At 36.6% G+C, this 25236-nt stretch overlaps 1 protein-coding gene across 5 annotated transcripts in view; it reads right to left on the bottom strand.

Moving 5' to 3' along the window:
- SORCS2 (sortilin related VPS10 domain containing receptor 2) overlaps window positions 1-25236 on the bottom strand; it is a 1204963-nt gene that overhangs the window by 65906 nt on the left and 1113821 nt on the right. For all 5 annotated transcript variants that reach the window (XR_012483510.1, XM_074275474.1, XM_074275475.1 and 2 more), the window contains exons 15-17: window positions 9097-9217; window positions 6741-6874; window positions 5463-5591 (exon numbers count right to left, since the gene is read on the bottom strand). Coding sequence is in view for 4 of the 5 variants with exons in the window: in XM_074275474.1 (XP_074131575.1) it covers window positions 5463-5591; window positions 6741-6874; window positions 9097-9217 (384 nt within the window). In the remaining variant the exon portion in view is untranslated. The remainder of the gene's footprint in view (window positions 1-5462; window positions 5592-6740; window positions 6875-9096; window positions 9218-25236) is intronic.

The following is a 25236-nucleotide window of genomic DNA, read 5'->3' as shown; positions in this document are numbered from 1 at the left end:
AAAGGGGAGAGGGGACTCTGCTCATAGTTTCAGAGCAGTAAAGAGTATCTGTGTTCATTCACAGATCAAAGCACAGACCAGAAGAGTAGATCATATCATCATGGAAGAACTCAAAACTTACAGATGCCTAGAATTAAAGGCTGTGTCTGAAGACACAGCATAAAAAATAGTATAAAAAGTCCTGAAGTTTGGGACAATACCCCTTCTGCTCTGGGAGCAGTACTCAACTTTAACATAATGTTAAAAGTCAAGAAATAAGCTACAAAAATAAGTAAGCAACAACAAAAAGAACCTGACCATAGAAAGGTACTATGATGAGAGAGATCAAAACGTGAACTCAAAAGAAGTCAACAATGTCAAAACAGCTCATGTCAAAAATGTGAATTGGTCTTGAGCCCAAAAAATTCCTAAAAGTATTTTAAAAATCAAATAATTAGGTAGAGGAAAAATGGGAAAACAAATGAGAGTGATGCAAGATAATCGTGAATAAGGAATCAACAGCTTGCTAAAGAATACATTAAAAGTATTGAAGAAAATAAAAAAGATAAATATGATAAAGAAATAATGAGTTCAATAAGGTTAAACTGTTTATATTTCTATATGGGAAATTGGCATTTATAACTCTTAAGCACTTCATAATTATTAGGGCAACTCTGTCCCAGTGTTTTATGCACTATATCACTAGATGCCCTGATGGAAGATTACTGTGCTTTAAGAAATGCAAAGGCAGTTAGGTGATACAGTGGATAAAGTTGTGGGCCTGGAGTCAGGAAGAATGATTTTCTGAGTTCAAAGACAGCCTCAGATACTTCCCAGCTACATGGCTTTGTGTTAATCCCATTTGCCTCAGTTTCCTCATTTGTAAAATGAGCTGGGAAAGGGAATAACAAACCTCTCTAGTATTTTTGTGAAGAAAATCCCAAAAAGGGTCACAAAAAATTGGAAATTACTGAACAACAAATAAGAGATAATTAAAAGGATGCTTTTACAAAAATCTGAAAAGACTTATATGAATTTATGCAAAATGAAGGGAACAGAACCTGAAGAACAATGTACATAGTAACAACAATATTGTGTGATGATCAGCTCTGACTTAGCTATTCTCAACACTATAGTAATGTAAAACAATTCCAAAGGACTTGTGATGAAAAATGTTATCCACCTCCAGAGAAAGAACTAATGGAATCTGAATGCAAATTAAAGCATGACTCCATATGTATAATCTATATCAAATTGCCTGCTTTCTATATGAAGGGGGAGGAAAGCAAGGGAGGAATTTGGAACATTTTTAAGTGTTAATGTTAAAATTGCTTTTTACATATAATCGAATATATATATATATATTTTATATATATATATATATATATATATATATATATATATATATTTTTTTTTTTTAAAAAAGGTTGTCTCTGTCTTTCAAAGTGGCAAGTGTCTGGATGCCATTTACCACTCACACCGTCAGGACAAATTATTCAGGATTCTTTTCTATGTATTATACCTTTGTTTCTATTTTCCTCTTGGGTTCCCCTCTCCCTAATTATCATTTACCATTTAGACCTAAAACTGAGTGAAAATAATAAAATTTTAAAATAACATCACATTTTTGAAAATTCAAATAATGTTGTAGGAGACAGAGGAAAAAAAGAAAGTAAGTCCTAGGGTAATGAAAAGCCTGAGAATCAGGAGGCCTAATCGTGTGACCTTAGACAAGTCATTTCCCCATTTCTTAATCCTGAGTTTCTTCATCTGGAGAGACTGTTTTGAATGACTTAATATGCTCATAGAGTCACAAGAGTTGAAAATTTTACAAATTTAGTCTAAATCCCACCTCCATTTTTACATTGAAGAAACAAAAGCCCAAAGAGGTGATTTATATAGATTTTGGGATCACACACATCATTTCCTTCTCACTCTATCCCCATCTGAAATTTGAATTCCTTCCTAGGAATGCCCAAATCTCCTGGTAAGCTGTGAGCATTGCTTTAGCTCACTTATAACCAAGTCTCCTTTAATTTACCACTAGTTCTAAATGATGTATTGTAGAATATATAGTTCCACCACATTCTAGCTCCCCTTTATATGCTAATTTCCCTTAGCAGAATATGAGCTTTATGAGGGCAGCTCTCTTGTATTTGTATCCCCTAACACTTTGCACAATGCCAGGTATCACATAGAAAATGGGGATCAAGTGGTTGGGAAGGGAATACATATTTACAAAGTGGTTCCTATGTGCCAGGTACTGTAAGTGGTTTACAAATATTATCTCATTTGATCTTCACAACAATTCATGAGATAGGGCTGTTGTCATTTATACTTGAGTAAATAGAGGTAAGCAGAATTTAAATGACTTACCTGGGATCAAGTAGGTGTCTGAAGTTAGATATGAACTCAGGTCTGCTTGCATCAGGCCCAGCATTCTATCCACTGGGCCACCTAGCTGTCAATGCTAAATGATATCTAAATACTTGCTTGCTCTTGCTATCAATTATCTATTATTTAGCATTTATCTATCGTCTATCTAAGAGCAGTCATGAGACATAGTGGATAGAGTGCTGGGCTGGAATCATCTTTATGAGTTCAAATAAGGCCTCAGAAACTCCCTTGCTGTGTAAGCAAGTCATTTAATTGCCTCTGTTTCTCATCTGTAAAAAGGAGCCAGAGAAGTAAATGGAAAGCCACTCTAGCATCTTTGCCAAGAAAACCCCACATAGGGTCATGAAAAGCTGGACACCACTAAACAACAAGTCATATGTCTGTCTATCTGTTTACTTATTCATCTAGCTAGGCATCTAGATATCAATCAATCTCATTTTTCCCACCATCACATAGTGGTAAGTCCAGGATGCTAACCCTTATCCCTGAGTCTAATCGAAATAGGTAATATGAGGGCAAGTTTGCAGGATTGGGTATGGGGCCAGAGAACAGGTAATGAGAAAAGGGATATCACCATGGAAAATTTAAGAGGTTTCCATTGGCTCTTGAAGACACTTGATGTCTAATATAAGGCTTCTTGAGGATTAAGATTCTTTAAAATGAGTGGACTGGGGAGAAAGGCAAAAGTTGTGCTCTTAATAGCTGCACAAACAGCAGTTGAAAAATGCCTTCAAGTTTTTTTTAATGACAAAGAAGCCACACAGGAAAGAAGAAAACAGGTCAAGATCAAAGAAAACTCTTGCACTGATTCATCTCCTTGAGCGATGGGAACAAGACAATGGCTGCACTTGTGAAGTTAGGCAGGAAATAAAAGTAAAGCATCCTTGTACTCAGAGGTGTTTCTGAGAAAAAGAGAATATGGAACTTCAAGACCAATGAGGATTCTTCTTTCTTTCTCTTCTCCCCAACTCCCTTCTCATCATACCTTCAGAAGAGCTCCATGTCCCTGAATGGTACAATAGGAGGTGGAGACAGAGGAATCTATATTTGTAGGAAGGACATAGACAAGCTGTTGTATGTCTAGGGAAAGACATACATCCACTTCAGAGTGGCTCTGGTGACTGGAAACCATGAATAATTACCACAATTTACAATTACATGGTGTTTTAAGGTTTACAAAACATTTTCCCCAATGTGACTTAGACAGTCTAAGGATTTTTATTGTCTCCTTTTATAGATGAGGAAACAGAGGTACTCTGTGAAGCAAGATTCAAGAACAGGTCTCTTGATTTCTAGTCTGGCACTCTCTGTATCGGGCTTTCTCTTAAATTCAGACTATGGGTTATTTGAAAGCACTGGGGATGATTAGCCTAGAGAAGAGAAAACTTATGAGGGAAGCACTTGTCTTCAAGAAGAAATTTTATTGGGAATAGAGAGTTGGATTTATTCTTCTTGTTCCTGGGGGATGGAACTAAGTTCAACAGGTAGAAGTTATAAGAAGGCAGTTTTAGACTCCAGATGGGGAAAATCTTTCCAGCATTTAGAGCTAATCCAAAGTGGAATGGGCTGCTTTGGAAGTCAAATATGGGAGACTAGATGATCACTTATCCTATATGTTATGGAGGTTTCTTGTAGGAAGCCATTCCTGATCCTCATTATTTTCCTACTCTTCTTTTTAATCATGTAGATATCTATTTGATATAATGGATAGACCTTGAGTAAGGAAGATCTGAGTTCAAGTTTTGCCTCAGGCATATATTGGCTATAATTTTGGACAAATCACTTAAACTCTGAATGACGCAGTCAACTCTCTAAGACTATGCACCATAGAACTGTTTTTGATTCACATTAGTAGAGAGAGCATATATTTTCACTGGGAATTCTCAATTTCAATGAAATCACAAATTGTTTTCAAAAAAAGATCTGATGACATGCTGCTTTCTCCCTGAATGGAATGTAAGCTCTTAGATATCAGAGTTTGCTCCCTCATTTGCTTTTGTAACTATAATGACTGGTATATATGTTAATTTTCAGCCATGGCTGACACTTCATGACCCCATTTGGGGGTTTCTTAGAAAAAATACTGGAGAAGCTTGCCATTTCTTTTTCCAGGACATTTTGCAGATAAGGAAACTGGCCACATAGTTAAGTAACCTGCCTAGGGTAATTCAGCAAATAAGCATCGGAGGATGAATTTAAATTAATGAAGATGAGTCTTCCTGACTCCAGAAACAGCATTCTATCCATTGTGTCATCTAGGGAACACACAGAAGATATTACTAAATTCTTATTGAATTGCATTAAGCAGCTGATATTCCAGTAGAAAGAACACTAGGCTTATAATTAGGAAAATCTGACTTTTCTCAAACACTTACTAGATGTGTGACTTTAGGCAAGTCATTTGCCTTCTGGTTTCCTTATGTGAAATAAGGGGATTGGATTTAATGGCCTCTAAGGCTGCTTTCAGTTCTAAATCTGTGCTTTTCAACCATGATAGTCTGTGATTCTTGTCAGTGAATTGTAGACTATACATAGATAACAGGTGTTCCTTTAAAGAACCAAAATTATTCACGTCTAAACTTTATAGCCCAAAAAAAAGTCCCAGGAAAGATTATAAAATTTCAAACTACAGGGCACCTCAGAGATGATCTAGTTGAACACTTTCATGTTATAGTCAAGAATCTGTATCCCCAAAAAGGAAAATATATTTTTCAAGATTACATGAGTAGGAAAATGAGTAGAAAAAATGGAGTTTAACATCTAGGTTTCCTGAGCAATGCTCTTTCCAATGCAACATTTCTTAAGAAATATATTTCATACTTCTCTTCATTTTATAGTTATATCTTTTAACAGTCTGCTAAAGGAGGCTGGGCAGAGGATTTTTATATTCTCAGATGAAGAAACTAAGGTTTAGTTAGAGGAGCTGACAAATGACCAAGGCAAGGCTCAAACCCAATTACCTTGGCTACAAGTTCCAGATTCTTTCCATTAGCCTATTGTAACAAAAGAAGTTCAAAGAATATTGACCATTCTGGATTATTTTGTTCCCTGGGTTTGAGATGGAAAAGCACAGTAAAAGCACTTACCCTGGACTGCTAGTGTATGCTTGACCCAACACACAATCTTCAGGAGGTGAGTCAGGATTAAACCAGAAATTTGCAAAACACTTTTTGGCTTCTGATTTTGAAGGTGCTGATCGTTCAAACCCATAATCACTAAGAGAAGAAAAGAGAGAGAAGAGATGATTAATCATCACCATGGTCATTTCAGGGCAGGTCAGCACCATCTGCAGAGGGGAAGTTAAGGAAATCCATTTAGAAATTATCACTGAATTTAGAGGATCTTGAAGAAGGAAACTGATGTCTAATAAGGAGAAATGGCTTTCTTCATGTTCCCATAGTTGGTAAGTAATGGAGCTACAACTTGACCTTGGATATGTAGGTTCTAGCTAGAGTATTCTTTGATTCTCACAAGGACTTTGGCTATGGGAAGGATTATGGGATGGTCCTGGAGGTGGAAAAGATTCCCTTTCTGATATTTGTGAGCCCTGAGTAGTTTAATAACTTGCTTAGAGTCCCACAAACAGTCCTCACAGGAGGAAGATTAAGATCTTCCTGACTCCAACCACTGAACTCTGCTGTCTGCCATCCTCTCCTTCCCAACCTTGAATTTCAGGGTTTTTTTTTCTGTCTCTTCCCACCTTCATCTCCCTTCTTTCTCTCTTTGTCTCTCTCCCTTCCTTTTCCTCTCCTTCTCTCCCTCATTCTCTCTTTCTCTTTCTGTCTCTGTGTCTGTCTGTGACTGTCTCCATTTGTGTCTGCCTTTTTCTCTGTGTCTCTTTCTCCCCTTCTTTTCCTTCCTCCCTTTCCTTTGTCTTTCTTCTCTCTTTTTATCTACCTGCCTCTTCCTCCTTTGTGTCTGCCTTCCTCCCATTCTCCTTCCTCTTTTCTCCCCCCACCCATCTTCCCTACTTTCTTTTCTCTTTCTTTCTCCCTCTCTTTCTTGCACTGCTTCAGTTTTTCTCTCTTTCTTCCCTCCCCTTTCTCTCCCTTTTTCTGTGGAAATTTGATATCCAATTCCTAACCAGGAAAAGAGACATCTCCCAATATTCAGTACATTTTATGTATTCTACAAGGTTTTTTTTTTTTCTTTCTATTGGATTACAAGCTTCCTGAGGGTAGATACTGTATCTTATTGAAACCTTTTATCTCTTCTAGCATGGAGCACAATGTGATATCATAAGTGTATCCTGAATATGTGATTGATTGAATGGATTTTAAGTGTCTACACAGAGCCATTTTCATCCCTTCATACTCGGGGGCTTCCCAGACTCATTGAAGACATAAGGCTTTCCTTGGACTTACCAAAAGAAATCTGAGCTCGAACACTTGCACACACTGGACCTGAGCACTGAGGTAAAGCTCTGTCCCTTGATACACCATGATGTGGTCTTCCTTTTTCGGAAGCTCCTCTGTTGGCCCATGATGCAACGATTACCCTGTAATCAGCAAAAAAGGTTATAGCACATGATGGTCAAAGTTCTAGTTGAGAAGAGGGAGACATTTTTTGTCATTAGAAGATCAAAAGTTGCTCTGAAGAGCTCCATGGACCACATGTAGTTTGTTATTGACAAAGATCATCTGGTTCAAGTTTCTTGTTTGATGGATGAGAAACTGAACCTAGAAAGAGGAAGAGGCTCGCCCCAAATGTCACCACAAGTGACAGAGTCGGGATTTGTACTTAAGTCAACTGATCGCCCATCCAATCCTCTTTCTATCACATCTCTCTGGACAAGACCAGGGAGTGATAGTACATAAGAATGATCTAACACAACCCTAAACTAGAATTAAATTTAGGCATTATACAAATAGCCTGTTCTTTTATATAAATAATGTCTAGCTTGGCCTTGACACATTGCAATCTGAGAAGTTCTAAATGTCCCCAGACACAATTAAATTTCTTTCTATTTTAAGTTTGGTACCTCTTAGGGCCTCTTACTAATCTTAGAACTTGTGTTAAAATACATACATTTCATTTTGTGTGTGTATGGCATGTCCATCACTTTCTTGAAGAAAGCATTCATGACAAAGTCATAAGATCTCTGTGTGACCTGCAAACTTTTGGCTTTTCTCATTTCTTATTTCAGAATCATATTTTCCACACTTTTATTGCCTTCATGTCTTATGCATATCTTTGCATTGAAGTGAAAAAGCATCAAACTACATGTTGATTTAATGCAGAGCATCTTTTATAATTCTTCCTGGCATTTCTCTACTGCAAGGGTTCTTAATCTTTGTGTGTGTGTCCTGGATTTTTTTTGACTGCCTGATGAAATCTATGAACCCCTTCCCAGAATAAGGTTTTTAAATGCATAAAAAAAGATTTACAAGGGAAACAAAAATTAGTAAAATAAATATGTATTTGTATGTATATACATACATACATCTTTACATACATGTATATTATATATAATATCACTTATATGCGATATATGGGAAATGTATTTTTGTCATTTATGAGTTGCTTCATTCTTCAAAACCACATTTAGAGTTTTCTTAGCAAAGATCCTAGAGTTGTTTGCCATTTCTTTCTTCATCTCATTTTATAGATGAGGAAGCTGAGGCAAACAGGGTTAAGTGACTTCCCCAAGGTCACACAGCTAGTAAATTTCTGAGGCTGGATTTGAACTCAGAAAGATTAGTCTTTTCGATGGAATACACACACACACACACACACACACACACACACACACACACACATATATATATATATATATATATATATATATATATATATTTTTTTTTTTTTTTTTCCCCCCATCCAAGGTAAGGCACTTGAAATCTATCTTAGGTCAAGAATCTCTCACATCCTTATTCTCTGCAACATATGTTGCCTAATTTGCAATTATTTTCTTGGGTATCTTTTTACAAATGCTTGTTGTGAATCCTGCAATAAGAGACAACTCAAATGTCCCAGGAATTCATGTTTCTTGTTGCCTTTGGAGACATGAAAAAAAAATCATGATTCCCTAATTCCATTATTTGGCTTGCCAAATAAAGAGAACCCATGACCCATGCTTTCATTTCATTGTAACTTCCTTTTATCCTCTAATTATATTTATTTTGAGAATTTCAGGATGAGACAATTCAGTTCCATTAGTAAAATGCTTGTTCACCAATGATCATTTGTAACTGGAAAAGTTTCTCATATTTGTGGTTCTGAGAGCACAGTTAATGCTTAGAGACAGGCATAAAATGATGTAACTCTGTCTCTTCTGTTCCCCCTTTACTTATCCTATCACTGTCAACAACAACGGGGTGCCATTCTCCATTTTTCTTTGTTTCAAGGATTTGTCATCATCAACCTATCATTGAGTACCCAACCTAGTGTTTAAAAAGTTCTTTGTCCTTTGGTGGATTAGATTTATTAGTCTGTTGTAGGGGCTAATGGAATTAAAGTTTTCCTATCCCAGTTCAACTTGTCAGACCTCACACTATGATATGGCACAACCCAGGTGACTCAGGGTTACACCCAGGCCACAAGTAGATGTCAGAAGAGTATTTTGGAAGTGAAGATAATTTCCACCAAATGTTGGATCATTTGTTCCCAAGGTCTCCATTTTGTCTATATCTTATCCATTTTGGATAAGTGAGAAACAGTCAACTTTAGTGTTGTCTGTGTATAGTCACTGTTCTCTCCTTTGGAGTTCCATGAAAATACCTGTAAATTTGTAAGATTCCAGTAGTCATAATCATCCTCAGTGCATTGCCTGGGAAAAGAGGGCCTGAAATCCACTTTCACCAGTTCCCAATCTGAACGGAAACTTATGTGACCAAAGACCCTGATAAAGAAAAGAAGAGAACAAAAGGTGAATTCCATAAATATTCATTGTTACCCCTCCCCTCCTCCTTCCCATATATATTGTCTATTGTGTGGAGGGTTTTATGCTAGGTTTTGGGGGAGATATTAAAATGAAAAAAAGGAAGAACTCTGTGTTTGCTTTCATACAGTTTACAGTCTGAAGGTCTAGAGGAAAATATTAGATAAATGGATCGTAAAACAAAATGCAATGAATAAAGTACAAAGAAATACATTAATTCCAAAGAAAGCGATATCACTTCAAGTTAGAGATAGTAGGGTTAGGTAGACTTTGGAGAACATGTATGAATTTGACAGACCAGTCTTCTCATTGCTCTTAGGTAGAAATTACAAGGAGGCAAATTCAACTCAATATAGAAAAAAAGGATTAACTTATATTCAATGTTCTTCAGCATGAAAACAGACTCCCTAGTGAGTTGAGGGACCAATTTTGGAAAATATTCAGAACAGAATTATGGGCTTGATGACTGACTAAGGTATTTTTCAACTCTGAGATTCTATGAATTTGTAAATGACTTCTGCCCTCAAAGATATTTTTTCTTTTTTTTTTTTTATCATAGCTTTGTATTTACAAGATATAAGCATGGGTAATTTTTCAGCACTGACAATTGCAAAACCTTTTGTTCCAACTTTTCCCCTCTTTCCCCCACCCCTTTCCCTTTGATGGCAGATTGACCAATACATGTTAAATATGTTAAAGTATAAGTTAAATACAATATATATACTTTTCCAAACAGTTATTTTGCTTTACAAAAAGAATCAGACTTTGAAATAGTGTACAATTAGCCTGTGAAGGAAATCAGAAATGCAGGCAGACAAAAATAGAGGAATTGGGAATTCTACGAGTGGTTCATAGTCATCTCCCAGAGTTTTTTTGCTGGGTGTAGCTGGTTCAGTTCATTACTGCTCTATTGGACTGATTTGGTTCATCTTATTGTTGAAAATGGCCACGTCCATCAGAATTGATCATCATATAGTATTTTTGTTGAAGTATACAAAGATCTCCTGGTCCTGCTCATTTCACTCTCCCAGGCCTTTCTGAAATCATCCTGTTGGTCATTTCTTACAGAACAATAATATTCCATAATATTCATATACCACAATTTATTCAATCATTCTCCAATTCATGGGCATCCATTTAATTTCCAGTTTCTGGCCATTACAAAGATGCCCTCAAAGATCTTAAAGTGTATTTGGGGAAGTACAATGTATATATGTAAAATAGAAAAAAAAATCTAATACAGTAAGTAATTGAGTACTAAATTATAGAATTTGAGTTCAAATTCTACCTCTGACACTTAATAAATATATGACTTTAGACAACTTATTACCTCACCGGATATATGTTGCTTTAACTATAAAATGAAGAGATAGGTGTAGATAGATTTTGTTCTAGATATAAATTTATGATCTGTCATTTCATAAATATACTAAGTTGGAGGGAGGGAAAGAAAGCAATAATTTATTAACTGTATAATATCTGCCGGGTGTAGTGCACACTATATTTAATATATAAATATTATCTCATTTGTTCCTTACAAAAACTATTTACATTGGCAATTGAAGAAACTGAGGCAGGTAACTCAAATTAACAGAGGTTAAATTGCTTGCCTAGGACCTTATGATTAATAATAATACATAAAAGCTTGGGTTTTCTTCACTCCAAGCTCAATGTGCTTTATACATTGTGTGATCTAGCTGCTTCAGAAGAGGGGAAGGCTCAGAAAACGATATTATTAAAGACTCAGCTATTTCTGCCTCTGAAACACAGAATCATCATGATCCAGTTCTTTAGGGTATACTGTGCTTCAGGACCTTTAGTAACTTGAAGTAAAGCTCATTCATATCATTCATAAATAAAGGGCAACTAGGTACACAGTGGATACAGCACTGGGCTTGAAATCACAAAGACAACTTCATGAGTTCATGAGTTCTGGCCTCAGACACTTACTGGCTGTGTGACTTTGGGCAAATCATTTACCCCGGTTGCCTTAGTTCCTCATCTGTAACATGAGATGAAGGAAATGGCAAACCTCCTCAGTATTTGTGCCAAGAAAGTCCCAAATGGGGTCATGAAGAATCAGATATGACTGAAATGACTGAATGACCAGAATAAAAATAGACACATTGAGAAAGCTTCTGAGGAGACATGATTCCTTAATGCCTCACATAAAGTATAGATGAGGAACTTTAGGTACAGGGAGCTTAAATAATTTGCCCAGTCACACTGCTACTGTTTGAGGCATGTTTAGAACTCAAGTCTTACCTAAACCCACATGTATAGGAGATTTGTAGCTAAAACCAGGATGACAGATCAGTAGGACTTCCTCTTTGTAGGAGGGAGGCAGAAGCATTGGAATAATAGAATTATCATTGCTGATGGTGTGGTACTGATGGTGGCAGCCTGCCAAAGGATATAGGGGCTCTCAGTGGTCTTTACATATGAATTTGTCACTTTGCTACAAATTCCAATCATCTCACCCTAGTTATGGTGCCTGATTTCCCACTTAAGTACCTTTCCCCTCTGACCTAATTCAAAATTCTTTTGGGTTCCTCTTAAATGCACTTATGTGTATTCTACATATCTCTCTGTTCATTGTCTCCCTACTAGATTGTAATCTTTATGAAAGAAAGCCAAGGCTGAGTCCCATCTCTCATAATGTTCAGCACAATCCTCCAAGCAGCATGTACTTAAGAAATGCCCATTGACTGAAAGAATAATGTGATATTTCTCCACATATTACTTAAGCTCTGTCCAAAAATCTATCTATGGAGGATATCTCATAATGGGTTGCATCACAAATGCCTGGAGTACTCATGTGCTCTATATGGGACACAATTCCTTCCACTAAGTATACCATAGCATCTATTGGAACTCGTAATGGAGCAGCTGGAATCTTGCTTTAATGCCTTCATTGGCCTTAGTTGTAATTGGCAACTTGTCACAATGCAGAATGGCCTCTGGGACAATCAGTTTTAAGATGTGATGGTGCCATTGGAAATACCAAGTAGTTCGACATTTATAGAGATGGGGGTACTTCATCTATATCCCCATGAAATGACATTAGAAAGCAGTTAGGAAGATGGCTGCATACTTCATTATTATGGGGAAATAATAATTGGCCTAATACCTTACATTTATTTAGAGTCTGGAAGGCTCAATGGATGTAAAAGAAAATGCTATTTTGGTCTATCTAATTAATCCTCACAATGTGCCCAGGAAGTCCTGGCTTTCAGTGAATACAAAAACTCAGCTAATGCCACTGGAAACATTTGTCATCTACTTAATTCTGAATTCCATGGAAAGGAGGTGGGGAGCAAGAGAGAAAATGCCAAAAGGAAGCCTGTTTATTCATTTAAATTTAATAAGCAAAAGCTTTCTGTATGACGTCCTGGTGATAAATCTGACTGCCCACCAAAGCCACTCATTCTGCTGTACACTTTTTTTTTTAACAAGTTGCCAGCTAGGCACAGAACTTTCAATATAGCACTTTGGATTTCTATAATGAAGGTGAGCACCAAGTAATCTCACTTTTTTCTTTATAAGTGAAATAGGGGTGAAAGGTGATTACTGTTGTTTTTAGAAACAATATTTATCATCATCATTGTCATTATTATTATTTACTAAGAGAGGAAGGCTTTGATGATAATAAGAGCTGGGTTCACTATCTCTGATACATATTAGGTGTGTGACTGTAGCAAATCACAGAATCTTTTAATTCAATAGGCAACTCTGGAAGTCTATGACTCTCAGGGGAACTAATTGTTAATCTGTATCAATGAATTGAGTTTCCTCATCCTGCTGAAATCCAAAATTCAGTGTCCCACCATAAACACACACACACATGTAAACATATATATACATATAAGTATCATACAAATTATATTATCTATAAATTACCACATGACAAAAGCAACTCACATGGCAATAGTGGTTTATGTCAATCAATCAATCAACATTTATTCAGCACCTACTACGGCCCTGGAATTATGGTAATCACTGGAGATACAAAAAGAGGCAAAAGTCTCTGATCTCAAGGAGCCTATAATCTAATGGAAAAAACAATATAACCAAAAATATATTAAAAGTAAGCTATATTCTGGGGATACAAAAAAGATGTAAAATATAGGTCCTGCTCTCAAGAAGCTTATAGTGTCATGGGAGGAGGTAATATGGGAACAAATATATATTGAAAAAAAAAACAAATTAGATACAAGATAAATAGAAAATAATTAAGAGAGCAAAGGCATTGGAATTAAGAGAAGGTGAGGAATGCTTTCTGTAATTGGGACTACAAGAAGCCAGGGAAATCAGTGCTTTCATACTTTACATTATAGTTCATGACAATGCTGTGACATAGTGATGCAAGTCTTAATATTAATAGCAGCTCATATTTTTGTAGTCCTGACTTTAAGTTTACCAAGTATTTTCCTTATGACAATTCAGAAAGGATATCACTTATTATCCATATTGGGAAAGTAGTGTTCAGTAAGGTAATAGGACTTACTTGTGGCTGAATGGCTGCTAAGTAACAGAAAGGTGAATCTTGGCCTTGTGCTCCAAGATGAATGTTCTTTTCAAATATATACAGTGCAAGCTCCACTATTTTGGGAGCAGAAGCAACACAGCTACTTTTCCATCTCAGGCCCTGATTCTCCCTACTTATAGAATGAGAGCATTGGATTGGTTGCTCTCAAAGATCTGTTCCAGATTAGACAACTATAAACTCCTTCTGAACAATGAGCTGTCCAAGGTAGGCATTGTTTATGGCAAGTCTTCAAGCTTTTTAAGAGTTTTCTTGTGTAATGGATGGTTGTGCAAGCCAGTTCTCTTGTCTACAAGGGATTTATAGTCAAGTGCATGAGTGTGGCAATTGCACAAATAGTTAAAAGCTGGCCTAGAGAATGTCAGGATAAGATAGTATAGAAGATTCAAGAAGAATGGACTACCTATATCTATAGGGAAGGATGGAGTCATAGTCACATCTTTTTAGCTGGAAGCATATTTTTTATAAGCAATCTCTTAGCATCTGACATTGTTTGAAAGGCTGCATTGGAAGGCTCTTTCAAGAAGGCCATTTTACTCATCAAGAATGAGGGGCCATATACCTGATGGTCACTCAGCTTTGACTTAGAAACCTCTATGGGGAGGCAAATTTCTATTTTAAAAAAATATTTCAATTCTATCTTTGGACAGATCTAATTATGAAGAAATTCTATTTTGTATAAAGCTTTATTTTCACTAGTTTGGTCTAGTGAAACACCCATCCATTGCTGGAAAATTTTGCTCTCTGGAGCCTAATAGAACAAATTTAATTCTTGTTCCACATGACAGCCATTCAGATCCTTAAAGATACTCATAAATATTTGTCTGTTTGTCTTTTAATAAAAGGAAGCTCTTTAAATATAGCTAGCTCTTCTGCTTCAGAAAACTTTTAAGAAAAGACTAACTGATTACACTGGTGATTTAGAATAGAGGTGTCCTGCTGGTCACATGCAGCCCATCATATTCCTGAGTACAGCCTATACCAGATCAAAATGCAATGCCTATTTGATTTTTCCCCAGAGGCAAAGAAGAAAAAAAAAAGACCAGGAACACTTAAATACCCACCCATGGTGGCTTTGTATATAACTCCCGCAAGCATGACAGAGTCTTGACACAGCATGATATGGATTTGTTGCCTAATGCCAACTGTGGAAACGTGACTTTTCCATTTTTAATTTCAGGATAAAGGCAAAGGCAGCATGGGAGAGAGCCTGGTGTACTCTTTGGGAATAGTGGCTACCTCTGTTGCCCTCCCAAACCTGGTGACTCTGCAGCCTTATTTGTGTTACTGGGCTAATAGAAGCTACTTTTGGATCTTTGAAAGTGTCTTAAAGCTATAAACAAACTAGGTAACCAGGAAGGGGACTGATGAGACCCTTAAGGAAATGTGGTGAACCAGGTACCAGGCAGAAGAAATTCCAATTATAATTGTGTTTTAAGGTAAAATGTCCTTTATGAAGCTTAGATAGAATTAGAGGCATCACTGGAACAAGGGACAGCCCCATTCAGAGTCAGGTGAGAGTATGTTGAGATCTCTTTAAGCTCAAACAATTTACACTCCAGGGTGATTCCCAGCTGTTCTGTTCATCATTCTATTGTTCTGTGTTTCAGTTGCTAAACTGGGGCACAGACCACTTGATTTTGATATTGGCTATTATACGTTGATATTATCTAGGACAGAATAAGTAATTCTATGATGCCACAATAAAGTCCAGATAACATGATTTGGCTAGCCTTTGTATAGCGACATTTAATAAGTATTCTCTCTTTTTTTTGCTTGTTTCTTCATTTGTTCCCTCTTTCTACTCCAGATTTGTATCTCCAATTACCTTTTTTTTTTTTAAAAGATGATAGATATTTTTACATCTTAATCTTCACATATCCAAAACTAAATTCATTATCATTTGCCCAAAACTCCTGTTTCTTTTTTATCCCTTATATTCAATATGTGGCCAGATCCTGTCAATGTCACCTTATAGATATCTCTCCTATATGTTCCATTTTTTTGGATACTGCTACTACTCTGGTACAAATCTCATTAACTTATTCCTGAACTATCCCCAGTTGCCTTTTAGTCTCCCTGACCCAAGTCTCTCCCCATTCCAGTCTGCCTTTCATTCAGCTGTCAAATTAGTCTTCCTAAAGCACAAATATGATCATATCGCTTCCTCCCTTTTTAATAAACTGCAATGTATCACATACGAAATTCAGTCACAGTTTAAAGCAGTTTACCAGTTCTTTGCTAATCAAGTCCTAACCAAATTATCAAAAGAGGTTGCCATATCTCTTTACAGGAGATGCTACATCTCAGTATCTTCCCTCTGCTTTGCCTTTTAGATAACCTTGAGTTTCCTGATAGGTTGAGTTCAAATCTCAGGTCGCATTACCTTTGTGATTGTGGGTATGTTATTTCCCTTTCTGAGGTTATGTTTCCTTATTTGTAAAAACAGTGGTAATAACACTCACTCTATCTTCCTTACAGGGTTGCAAATCTTAAAGCACAATAAACTTGCAATTAAGTTATTAGTAACCCTCTCAATCTCCCAAATTTCTTTTCCTTCCAGTTCCCTAAATTCCTAGATTACTCCTCTATCTCTCCAGAAACAACAACAATAATAAATCTCCTTCTTCAGGTAGGCAAGGTTTTGAAACTAATTCACATGCCTGGTCAATAAACCCTTAAATGTGCTGCATTTTAAAAGAGAAGATTTCTTTAGATGGAAAGGCCTGTAATTCCTACTACTGGAGAGAGCCTGAAATAGTGGCTCTCCTGAGTTCTGAGCTGTGGTAAGGATCTGACCAAGTTGGTGTCAATGCCATTGGAAACCAATATGGTAAACCCCAAGGAATGAGGGACCAATGAGCTGAGTGTCATAAATGAGAGGAATCTCATTCACCACAGTATAATTTATCTGTGTTCATGCTTTGCGTTATGTGTTATTTTTTTCATTATTCTACAGATTAGGGAAAATATTATTAACACTACTACTATGCATTGATTCAGATCTTTTATTTGGTAAAAAAAAAAATAGTAGATTGATCCATGCATAGAACTCATTTAAATCAATCATTAAACATAGCTGATAATAATTTAAAGTTTATAATCTGCTTTTTCTATATAATCTCATTTGAACCTCAAAAAAAACTTATGGTGTAAAAATGTCAAATGCTACTCCTTCTTTTCCAGAAAAGCAAACTGAGGCACAGAGTGGTTTCTTAGGATCTTAAATCTAGAATTGTAAGGGACCTTAAAGGTCATATAGACCAAAGTTTCTTAAAGTTTTCCCTCTTGTGATCTCTTTTTGCCTAATAATTTTTATATGACCCTGGTTATATAGATATATAAAATAGATATACAAATCAAACATTTAGTGAAAATGAATCATAATTTCATAGCTCCCCACATTCAGTTACAAGACCCCATCTGGGGTCACAGCCCACAATTTAAGTAGCTGGGATATAAACCACCCCCTCCATTTTATAAATGAGTAATGGTTAAATAGCATGCCTAGGATCAAAACTAATAGGTGCCAAAGAAAGGATTTGATTGTGTGTCTTTTAGTACTCTTATCTGTCCTAAAGAGACCATGTCTTAACTAATTCTGGTTTTGTTTTCTCCCTTCCTGTCCCACCCCCCAACTCCCCAAGCAGGAAGGATAGCTATAATGTAGCGTTATTGCTGTTGAGTCATTTTTCAGTTGTGTCTGCTTCTCTATGACCCAATTTGGAGCTTTCTTGGCACAGACACTGAAGTGCTTTGACATTTTCTCCTCCAGCTCATTTTACAGAGGAGGAAGTGAGGCAAACAGAATTCAGTGACTTGGCCAGGGTCACCCAGCTAGTAAATGTCTGGAGTAGATTTGATCTTAAGAAGATGAATCTTCTTGGTTCCAAACCCAGTACTTTATCCACCATAATGTCCCTTAGCTGCCCAATCATATAAAGTAGGTATTCAATAAATGTTTGGTAAATTCTATTGTATTCATTCCCTCCTGGGCACTCTATTCCATAGCCAATTGACTTTAATTGTTAGAATTGGTTCTAGAGACAAGGAAGTTTGTCCTTACATTAAACAGAAATCCATCTCCCTATAACTTTTCTGTGTGGCCTAGTTCTGCCTCCAGGCCAAACAGAATAGCTCTACTATTCCCTCTCCTCCATGTTGATCCTTCAAACAGAAATATTCAAAGAAGGTAGACCAGACCAGTGATCTCTGGAGAACTGGGAAAGGTTGTGGGGAGCTGAGTGTGCACTTAATAGGAGCAGTAAGTAGTCCAAACCTGCAGGCAATTACTATATCTTAAACCAGAGGCAAATTCTGAAACCAGGGGGAGCCCGGCTGGAGGAGGTCATGCAGAATTTGGCCTCAGGCGACAAGGAACTAAGTGAACACAGAAGTTGGCCCTATCTGTCTAAATTACAGGGGAATATGAGCAAAAGATTCAAAGCTCAAATGGGAAAACAGATCCCCTCCTTACTTTGCTTTTGCAGCCTCCCACTGACAACCCTTAAGGAGGGTTTCTGATGAGGGGAACCTCTGAAACAGATACCTCTGTGAGTGTGCTGGATAAACAGTTCAAGCCATAGACCCTCAAAGGACAGACATTTCAAACATACATTTACACTTCACTGACAGGTCTGAAAAGTACCCTTCAAGCTCATTTTTTTCTTTTCAACACAATATCCTCATTGCTGTTCAAGGCCCTCTAAGTTTCTCCTTTTTGCTGGTGAATAGGGCCGGGGTCTAGGACACACAGTGAATAAATAAAAATAGTCCCAGTGATTCCAAATGCCAGCAACTATACCAGGTTAGACTAACCTGCCCTTGTATTCTTTTTATTTTCTGTAAATGAGTTTTAAATCCAAATGGAAGGAAAACCCTTGGAAACTCATTTTAACAAACTCAAAGAATACATGTAGAACTTTGCTCCTTCTGCCCCCAGTGAAATATTAGTGCTCACTTTACAATGCAACAGCTTTGCTCTCATGTTACAACACCTTTAAGTCAAAGATCAGATTTTCTCTTACAGAGAAATAGGATGAAACAGAAGAGCATCCATTTAGAAGACAAAAGTTACTTGGAAGTTGGTTAGCCCAATTCTCTCATTTTGTGCACAAGAAAACTAAAGTCTGGGAATTTAAACAGCTTGTTCAAGATCATGCAGATAGCAACCATCAACATTTGGATTTTAATCAATTGATTATCAATCAATAAAAATTATCAAGTACCTACTATATATGCTACTTATGCTAAACCCTGGGGATTTGAATCCAAGCTCTTTGCTATTACACCACATGATGCAGCAGATTTAGATTTTGTTCATTTTAAATCTACTCTCAGTCAAGAGGGTTCTAGATTCATAGAATGATGCTGTGGTTTACTCTATTTGTCATGTTTAACTGTGAATCTAGTTGAGTTTTTCTTGGAAAGGACACTGGAGTAGTTTTCCATTTCTTTCTCCAGCTAATTTTTATAGATGAGGAAACTGAGGCAAAAAGCATTAAGTGACTTGCTTACAGTCAACTAGTAAGTGTCTGAGGTTGGATTTGAATTCAGGAAGATGAATATTCCTGATTCTAGCCCTGATATTCTATCCACTGTGCTACATAGAACCACAGTGCAGGTATATCTCAAAAAATAGAAATGATGTTAAAGGCCACCTTGTTTAGCATTCTACTCAATACAACTGTATTCCTGTATCATCACATCACAAGAAATGCTTGAAGATCATCATGAATAGAAAACTTATTGCTTATTAAAGCAGTTTCTTTCCTTTGAGGAAGACAAGTGGCACAATGGATAGAGTGCTGAAGCTGGAGTCATGAAGACTTGAATTCAAATCTAGTCTCAGCCTTTCATTAGCTGTGTGACTTTGGGCAAGTCACAACTTAGTTTCCTCAACTATAAAATGGGGATAATGATAGCAAGTTGTTGCTAGGACCAAAGGCAATTAATTATAAACTATTTAGTGCAGTGGCTGATGTGTAATGGAACTCTAATAAATGCTAATTTCCTTCCATCCTTCCATTTTGGGGAGTTCTAATTGTTCATAAGTCTCCCTTATGTCTAGCTAAAAATCACTTTTGCCAGTTGGTTCTGGAGTCACATAGAATAAATAGATCCCATTTTTACATGACAGCCTTTGAGATAAATGAAGGTAGCTAGCATCTGTCTTCTCTAATTCTTTCCTTCTGCATTTTTAGTTCCTTTGACCAATCATTATGTAGAGAGACCATGATAAAAAGCTCTGGCTTTGGAGTCCTTTGTTCACATTCTGCCCATCACTTATTATCTTGGTCAATTTGGCCAAGTCACTCAAACATTTAGTTTCCTCACCTGTAAAATAAAGGAACTGGAGTAGATGGCTATTAAGGTGTTTCCCAGTCTAAATTTATGAAGTGCTATTGTAAATGGTGATAAAAATATCAATAATAATAGCTGGTCTTTATACAGCACTTGAAAGTTGGCAAAGTGCTTTTCAAATATTATCTCATTTGATTTTCAAACTACCCTAGGAAATTGGTACTGTTATTATACTTACTTTACAGAGAAGGGAACTGAGGCAGACATCAGATAAAGTGATATCCCCAGAATCACACAGCTAGAAAGTATTTGAAATTGGATTGAACTCAGGTTTTCCTAAATTAATTACCTCTAATAACACAGCTTGAACATAAAGGGACCTTAAAGGTCATGTAGATTAATTCCTTCATTTTATAGATGAGGAAAGGTTAATTAAGTAACATGCCCAGTGTTAGAGCTAATATGTTCTAGAGGTAAGATTTGAACTTGGATCTTCTAGTACATTATCCACTGTCAAGAGATGATGTCTTAACTGATCTTAGTTTTATGTCCTCTCCTCCTAGTCCCTTTAGGATTGGATGGAACAGAGAATTCATGTTGGGGAACAGGGAAAGATAAGATTGGCTAGGTAAAATGAAGGCCATATTACAAAAAGTTCCGAATGTTTAAAAAAAGAGATGTATCTAAAAATTAACAGGCGAACTGTTTTGTGTAGCTCACGACATGGCTTCAAATGTCAGTTCAAAGAAGAACTAACCAACCAACTTCAACTCCTAAAGCCAAACTAATAGAAGAGATTAAATGAGTTTACAATTCTATTGTCTTCTCAAGTTAGACTGCAGAATTTTGTGATTTGAGCTGGTTATGACCACTTAACATTTAGATAAACTGGAGTTTATCCATAGGAAGTGATTAGCATAGTTATGAATCTTGAAAGGAAAAATGAAAAGGAGAGAAGGTCACTGTCCAGTTCAAGGTTAATTTCTAGTTTGTCAATGTACTTCTTTAAATGTGGCATCCCAGGAACAAACACAATTGCAAGGGAATTCTAGACATTATTCTAGACATTTTATTTATATTAATATAGTCAATAGAAACAAAGAAAGTGAAGAGGAGTCAAGTATCCTATGTTTGAATTAATGAATTAAATACTTGTTAAGTACTTAATGTGTTCAAAGTTATGTGCTAAGTGCTGGTAATACAACTAAAAGAATAAGATATCCTGCTGTCATGAAGCTTACCTTGTAATGAGCCTGAATGAGTTCTGCCAATAACTTTTTCTGTGATCATGGAAAAGACATTGAAGTTTTCCAAATTTCAAATTCCTTATAGATAAAATTAAAGGGATGGACCAGACAATTTAGGTCTATCAGCTTTTTGGGCTATCATATGATATTTCTGACTCACATTGCATTTATGACCAGCAAACCCCTTTATCTTTTTTTCATGTGCAGTTTGTTTCATATTCACATTCATAACAATATTTCCATGCTATACTGATGCAAATATTTTTGTCCACAGAGAAGACAGAGAGATCATGAATATGATACATGTCTTTCAAATATCATAAGGTCAACAAGTGAAAAGATGAATTAATTTGTTCTCCTTGGCCCTGGAAGACAGATCCAGGAATAAGGGGTAAACATTGCAGAAGCAAATTTAAGCATTATATAAAGAAAAATTTTCTAATGATAAGAAAATTCCAAAAGTAAAGTGAGATACCTCAGGAGAGTGTATGGTCCCCATCAGTGGGTGACTTCAAATAGGGATTGGATGGCCATGCATCAGGGGTTGTTAGAAAGGGGATTCTATTCAGGTGTGAGTTTGGCCAAAGACTGTTGAGATTCCTTTTGTCTCAAATTGTGGGAAGAACTTTCTGAAAATTAGAGTTTTCTATAAATGGAATAAGCTACCTCCTGAAGTAATAAGTTCTTCATTACTGGTAGTCTTCAAGAAAAGGTCTTAAAATATTCTTTGTGATAAATAGAAATAATACTTTATGTACATGTGTACTATATCATTCTATATTTCTACTTACCACAAAGAATATGTTTTGCAAAATTGTACAAAAGCAATAGTTACATATAATCATGAGGGAGGATGAGAAATATAAAATATGAAAAATATTCTACAAAACTAGAAGGGCTTATTGCATTATATCCGACTAGACAACATCTAAAGCTTTTTCAAATATAATATTATATGTGCTTCTAAGGTAGCTTTTAAGTCTCATATATATATTTATATTTACATATATGAGAGATGGAGGGTGAAAATATTCTACAATACTAGGAGGGCTTATTGCATTACATTAGACAAGACAACATCTAAGCTTTTTCAAGTATAATATTATATGTGTTTTTAAGGTAGCTTCTAAGATATACGTGTGTGTGTGTATGTGTGTGTGTGTGTGTGTGTGTGTGTGTGTGTGTGTGTGTGTGTACATATGAGAGAGGGAGGGTGAGAAATGTAGAATATGGAAAATATTCTACAATACTAGAAGAGTTTTTTGCATTACATTAAACTAGACAACATCTAAAGTTTTTCAAATATAATATTATATGGGCTTCTAAGGTAGCAGTCTTAAACCAGAGTCTATGAACTTAAAAATACTTTGATAATGACATATAATTGGTTTTCTTTGAAATTCTATATATGTTATTTTAGGCATTCAAATTTTTAATTTGATAAGGGGGATATAGATTTCACCAGACTGTAACAAAGAATCCAAAAGGTGAAGAACCCCAGATCTGGGATAAATATTCACACAAAATAACAAACTTGTATGGCTATCAGAAGATAAACTTTTCAGGGTGAATAAGATGAGGTAAGATCTCTCAGGACAGTTGTGAAAATCAAGTAAGGCTTCAGCTACTTCAGAGTTGGAGTGGGCCTGAAGGTCTTTGAGCATTGATCCAAGGGAATACTTAAGTCCCATTCCTGCTGTCCTCCCATGATATCATTTTCTCTCTATTTCAATCAAATATGGGCAACTATGTACTTATTGGTCAAGTTCAATTTCTTGAGTAGTTCCTGCATTTAGAATGTAAGACCCTCAGCCAATGAGGATGAGGGTCAGTGATGGGAGGGGGTATTTGCATTAAGGATTTAAGTATCAAACCTGTGGGGAAAGGTGCCTCCTCCCTTCAATTGCCTGCTGGCGACAGGTAGGATACCTGATCCCATGAAAACATACAATAAACTTTTGTTTTGTTTCTAGAGATCTCTCCAGCTTTTTTTTTTAATGATGACCCCTCACCATTTCTGAGCCACACAAGGGCATGGGGTCCTAGGTGAGATTTCTTTTTGCTCTATATACATACCCAGTAGTGATTCTGGGTATCACTACTCTGCAGTCAATTTTCTTCACTGCTGGGAAGGACTGATTAGAATTACCAGAAAATCTTGGTATACATACCACTGGTGTATATACAATTGCTCTTACAATTTTTAGCTGGGGGAGAAGGTTGATCTATAAGGTGGCTCCAGATAAAACAGAAAGTTTACAACTAACCAGGTTTGTGTTCCTGGGACTATGATGCTTCTCTACCACTGAGTGTTGAAGAATAACTGGCTGCTGACAGCAGAACTCATCAGTTTGATGCTCATATCACCAACTCCCATTCCCGTGACTGTTACAGTGGGGGATGCAGGAACATCCATCTGTTGCTAGCAAATATATGCTATAGATCAGCCTCATATGACACACAGGACCTCAATAATTAATGATAATTAGCACTTTACAGACAGAAACTAATTAGATAATGAATCTCCCTCCAAGCCCTCTTAGGTTGGTAAATGCCATTATCTCTGTATTTTGAAAAAGCGGGAAGCTTAGAGTGTAGTTAGTTCTTTATTCCCCTGTGGATTTTCTGGAAAATGTTTGTCTATTTAACTAAAAGATCTTGACTTTTTAATAACAATAAATTAAATGCATTATGCCCTTTGCAGCTGCAAAGAACTTTCACATTCATTATCTCATTTAATCCACCCAAGAACCTGGTAAAGAAGGTAGAGCAGACACAATCATTTGCCCCATTTTATAGACAAGGAAACCGAGGCCCTAAAAGCATGGCAGAGTAATTTAACATCATAGGAATTTAGAGTATATGAGCCTGGAATGGAGAGCTTAGGCTCTTATTCAGAGTGAGCTTTAGAGCTGGGACAACATGGGTTCAAGTCTTGTTTCTGAAATTATACTGGCTGTGTGAACTTGTCATCTAAACTCTTCATGTTTCAGGCCAAAGTGTCAAGAGTGTACCTCTGTAACTGGGAATGTATATTCACTTATGTTGGGAGTCTTTTGTGACCTCACTTGGGGTTTTCTTAGCAAAGATAATGGAATGGCGTGCCATTTTTTTTTTCTCTAGCTCATTTTACAGATGAGTAAATTGAGGCAGGATTAAGATTCTGAGACTTAAACTTGGGAAGATGGGACTTTCTGACTCTGGACTTGGCATTCTATTAAGTGTGCCACCTAGCTGCCCTAATTGTAAATATTGAACAAAATGAATAAAAATACAATAGAACACAGAAATGTTAATATGTCAATGCAGGGATCATCATGTATGGCTTAATGGCCTCTTTTCTTTTTTTGAGGCAATTGAGGTTAAGTGATTTGCCTAGAACTACGTAGCTCATAAGTGTCTGAAGACATATAAACTCCTGATTTCAGGACCTTTGCTCTATCTACTGCACTATCTACCTGTCCCATAAATACTTCATTGTTCAGTCATTTTAGATTTTTTGTAATTCCATTCTTCCCTCCCTTCCCAAAGATGCTGAGTGGTTTTGTCATTTCTTTTTCCAGCTCATTTTACAGATGAGGAAACTAAGGCATACAGGGTTAAATAACTTGCCAAGGGTTGCACAGGTAATAAGTATTTGAGCAGGATTTGAACTTACAAATACAAGTCCTCCTGAACTACAGAACTGATGCTCTATCCACTGCACCACTTAGCTGCCTCCCCATTACTATCTGAATTTGGAGGCCTGCTCTGGGCTACTCCCTGACACTCTTAAGTTGAAGAGAAGAGGCTGACCTTTACCGACAGTGATCTCCTTCCCCTGGGAGCCCCCTCTACAAGTACAATCACAGGTCCAGTCCCTAACATATAAGTAACAAAACCTA

The sequence above is a fragment of the Sminthopsis crassicaudata genome, chromosome 6 (assembly GCF_048593235.1).
Source record: "Sminthopsis crassicaudata isolate SCR6 chromosome 6, ASM4859323v1, whole genome shotgun sequence".
In the NCBI taxonomy this organism is placed as follows: Eukaryota; Metazoa; Chordata; class Mammalia; order Dasyuromorphia; family Dasyuridae; genus Sminthopsis; species Sminthopsis crassicaudata.
Note: the sequence above shows the minus strand (reverse complement) of the source record. Positions and strands in the feature narration are given on the sequence as shown.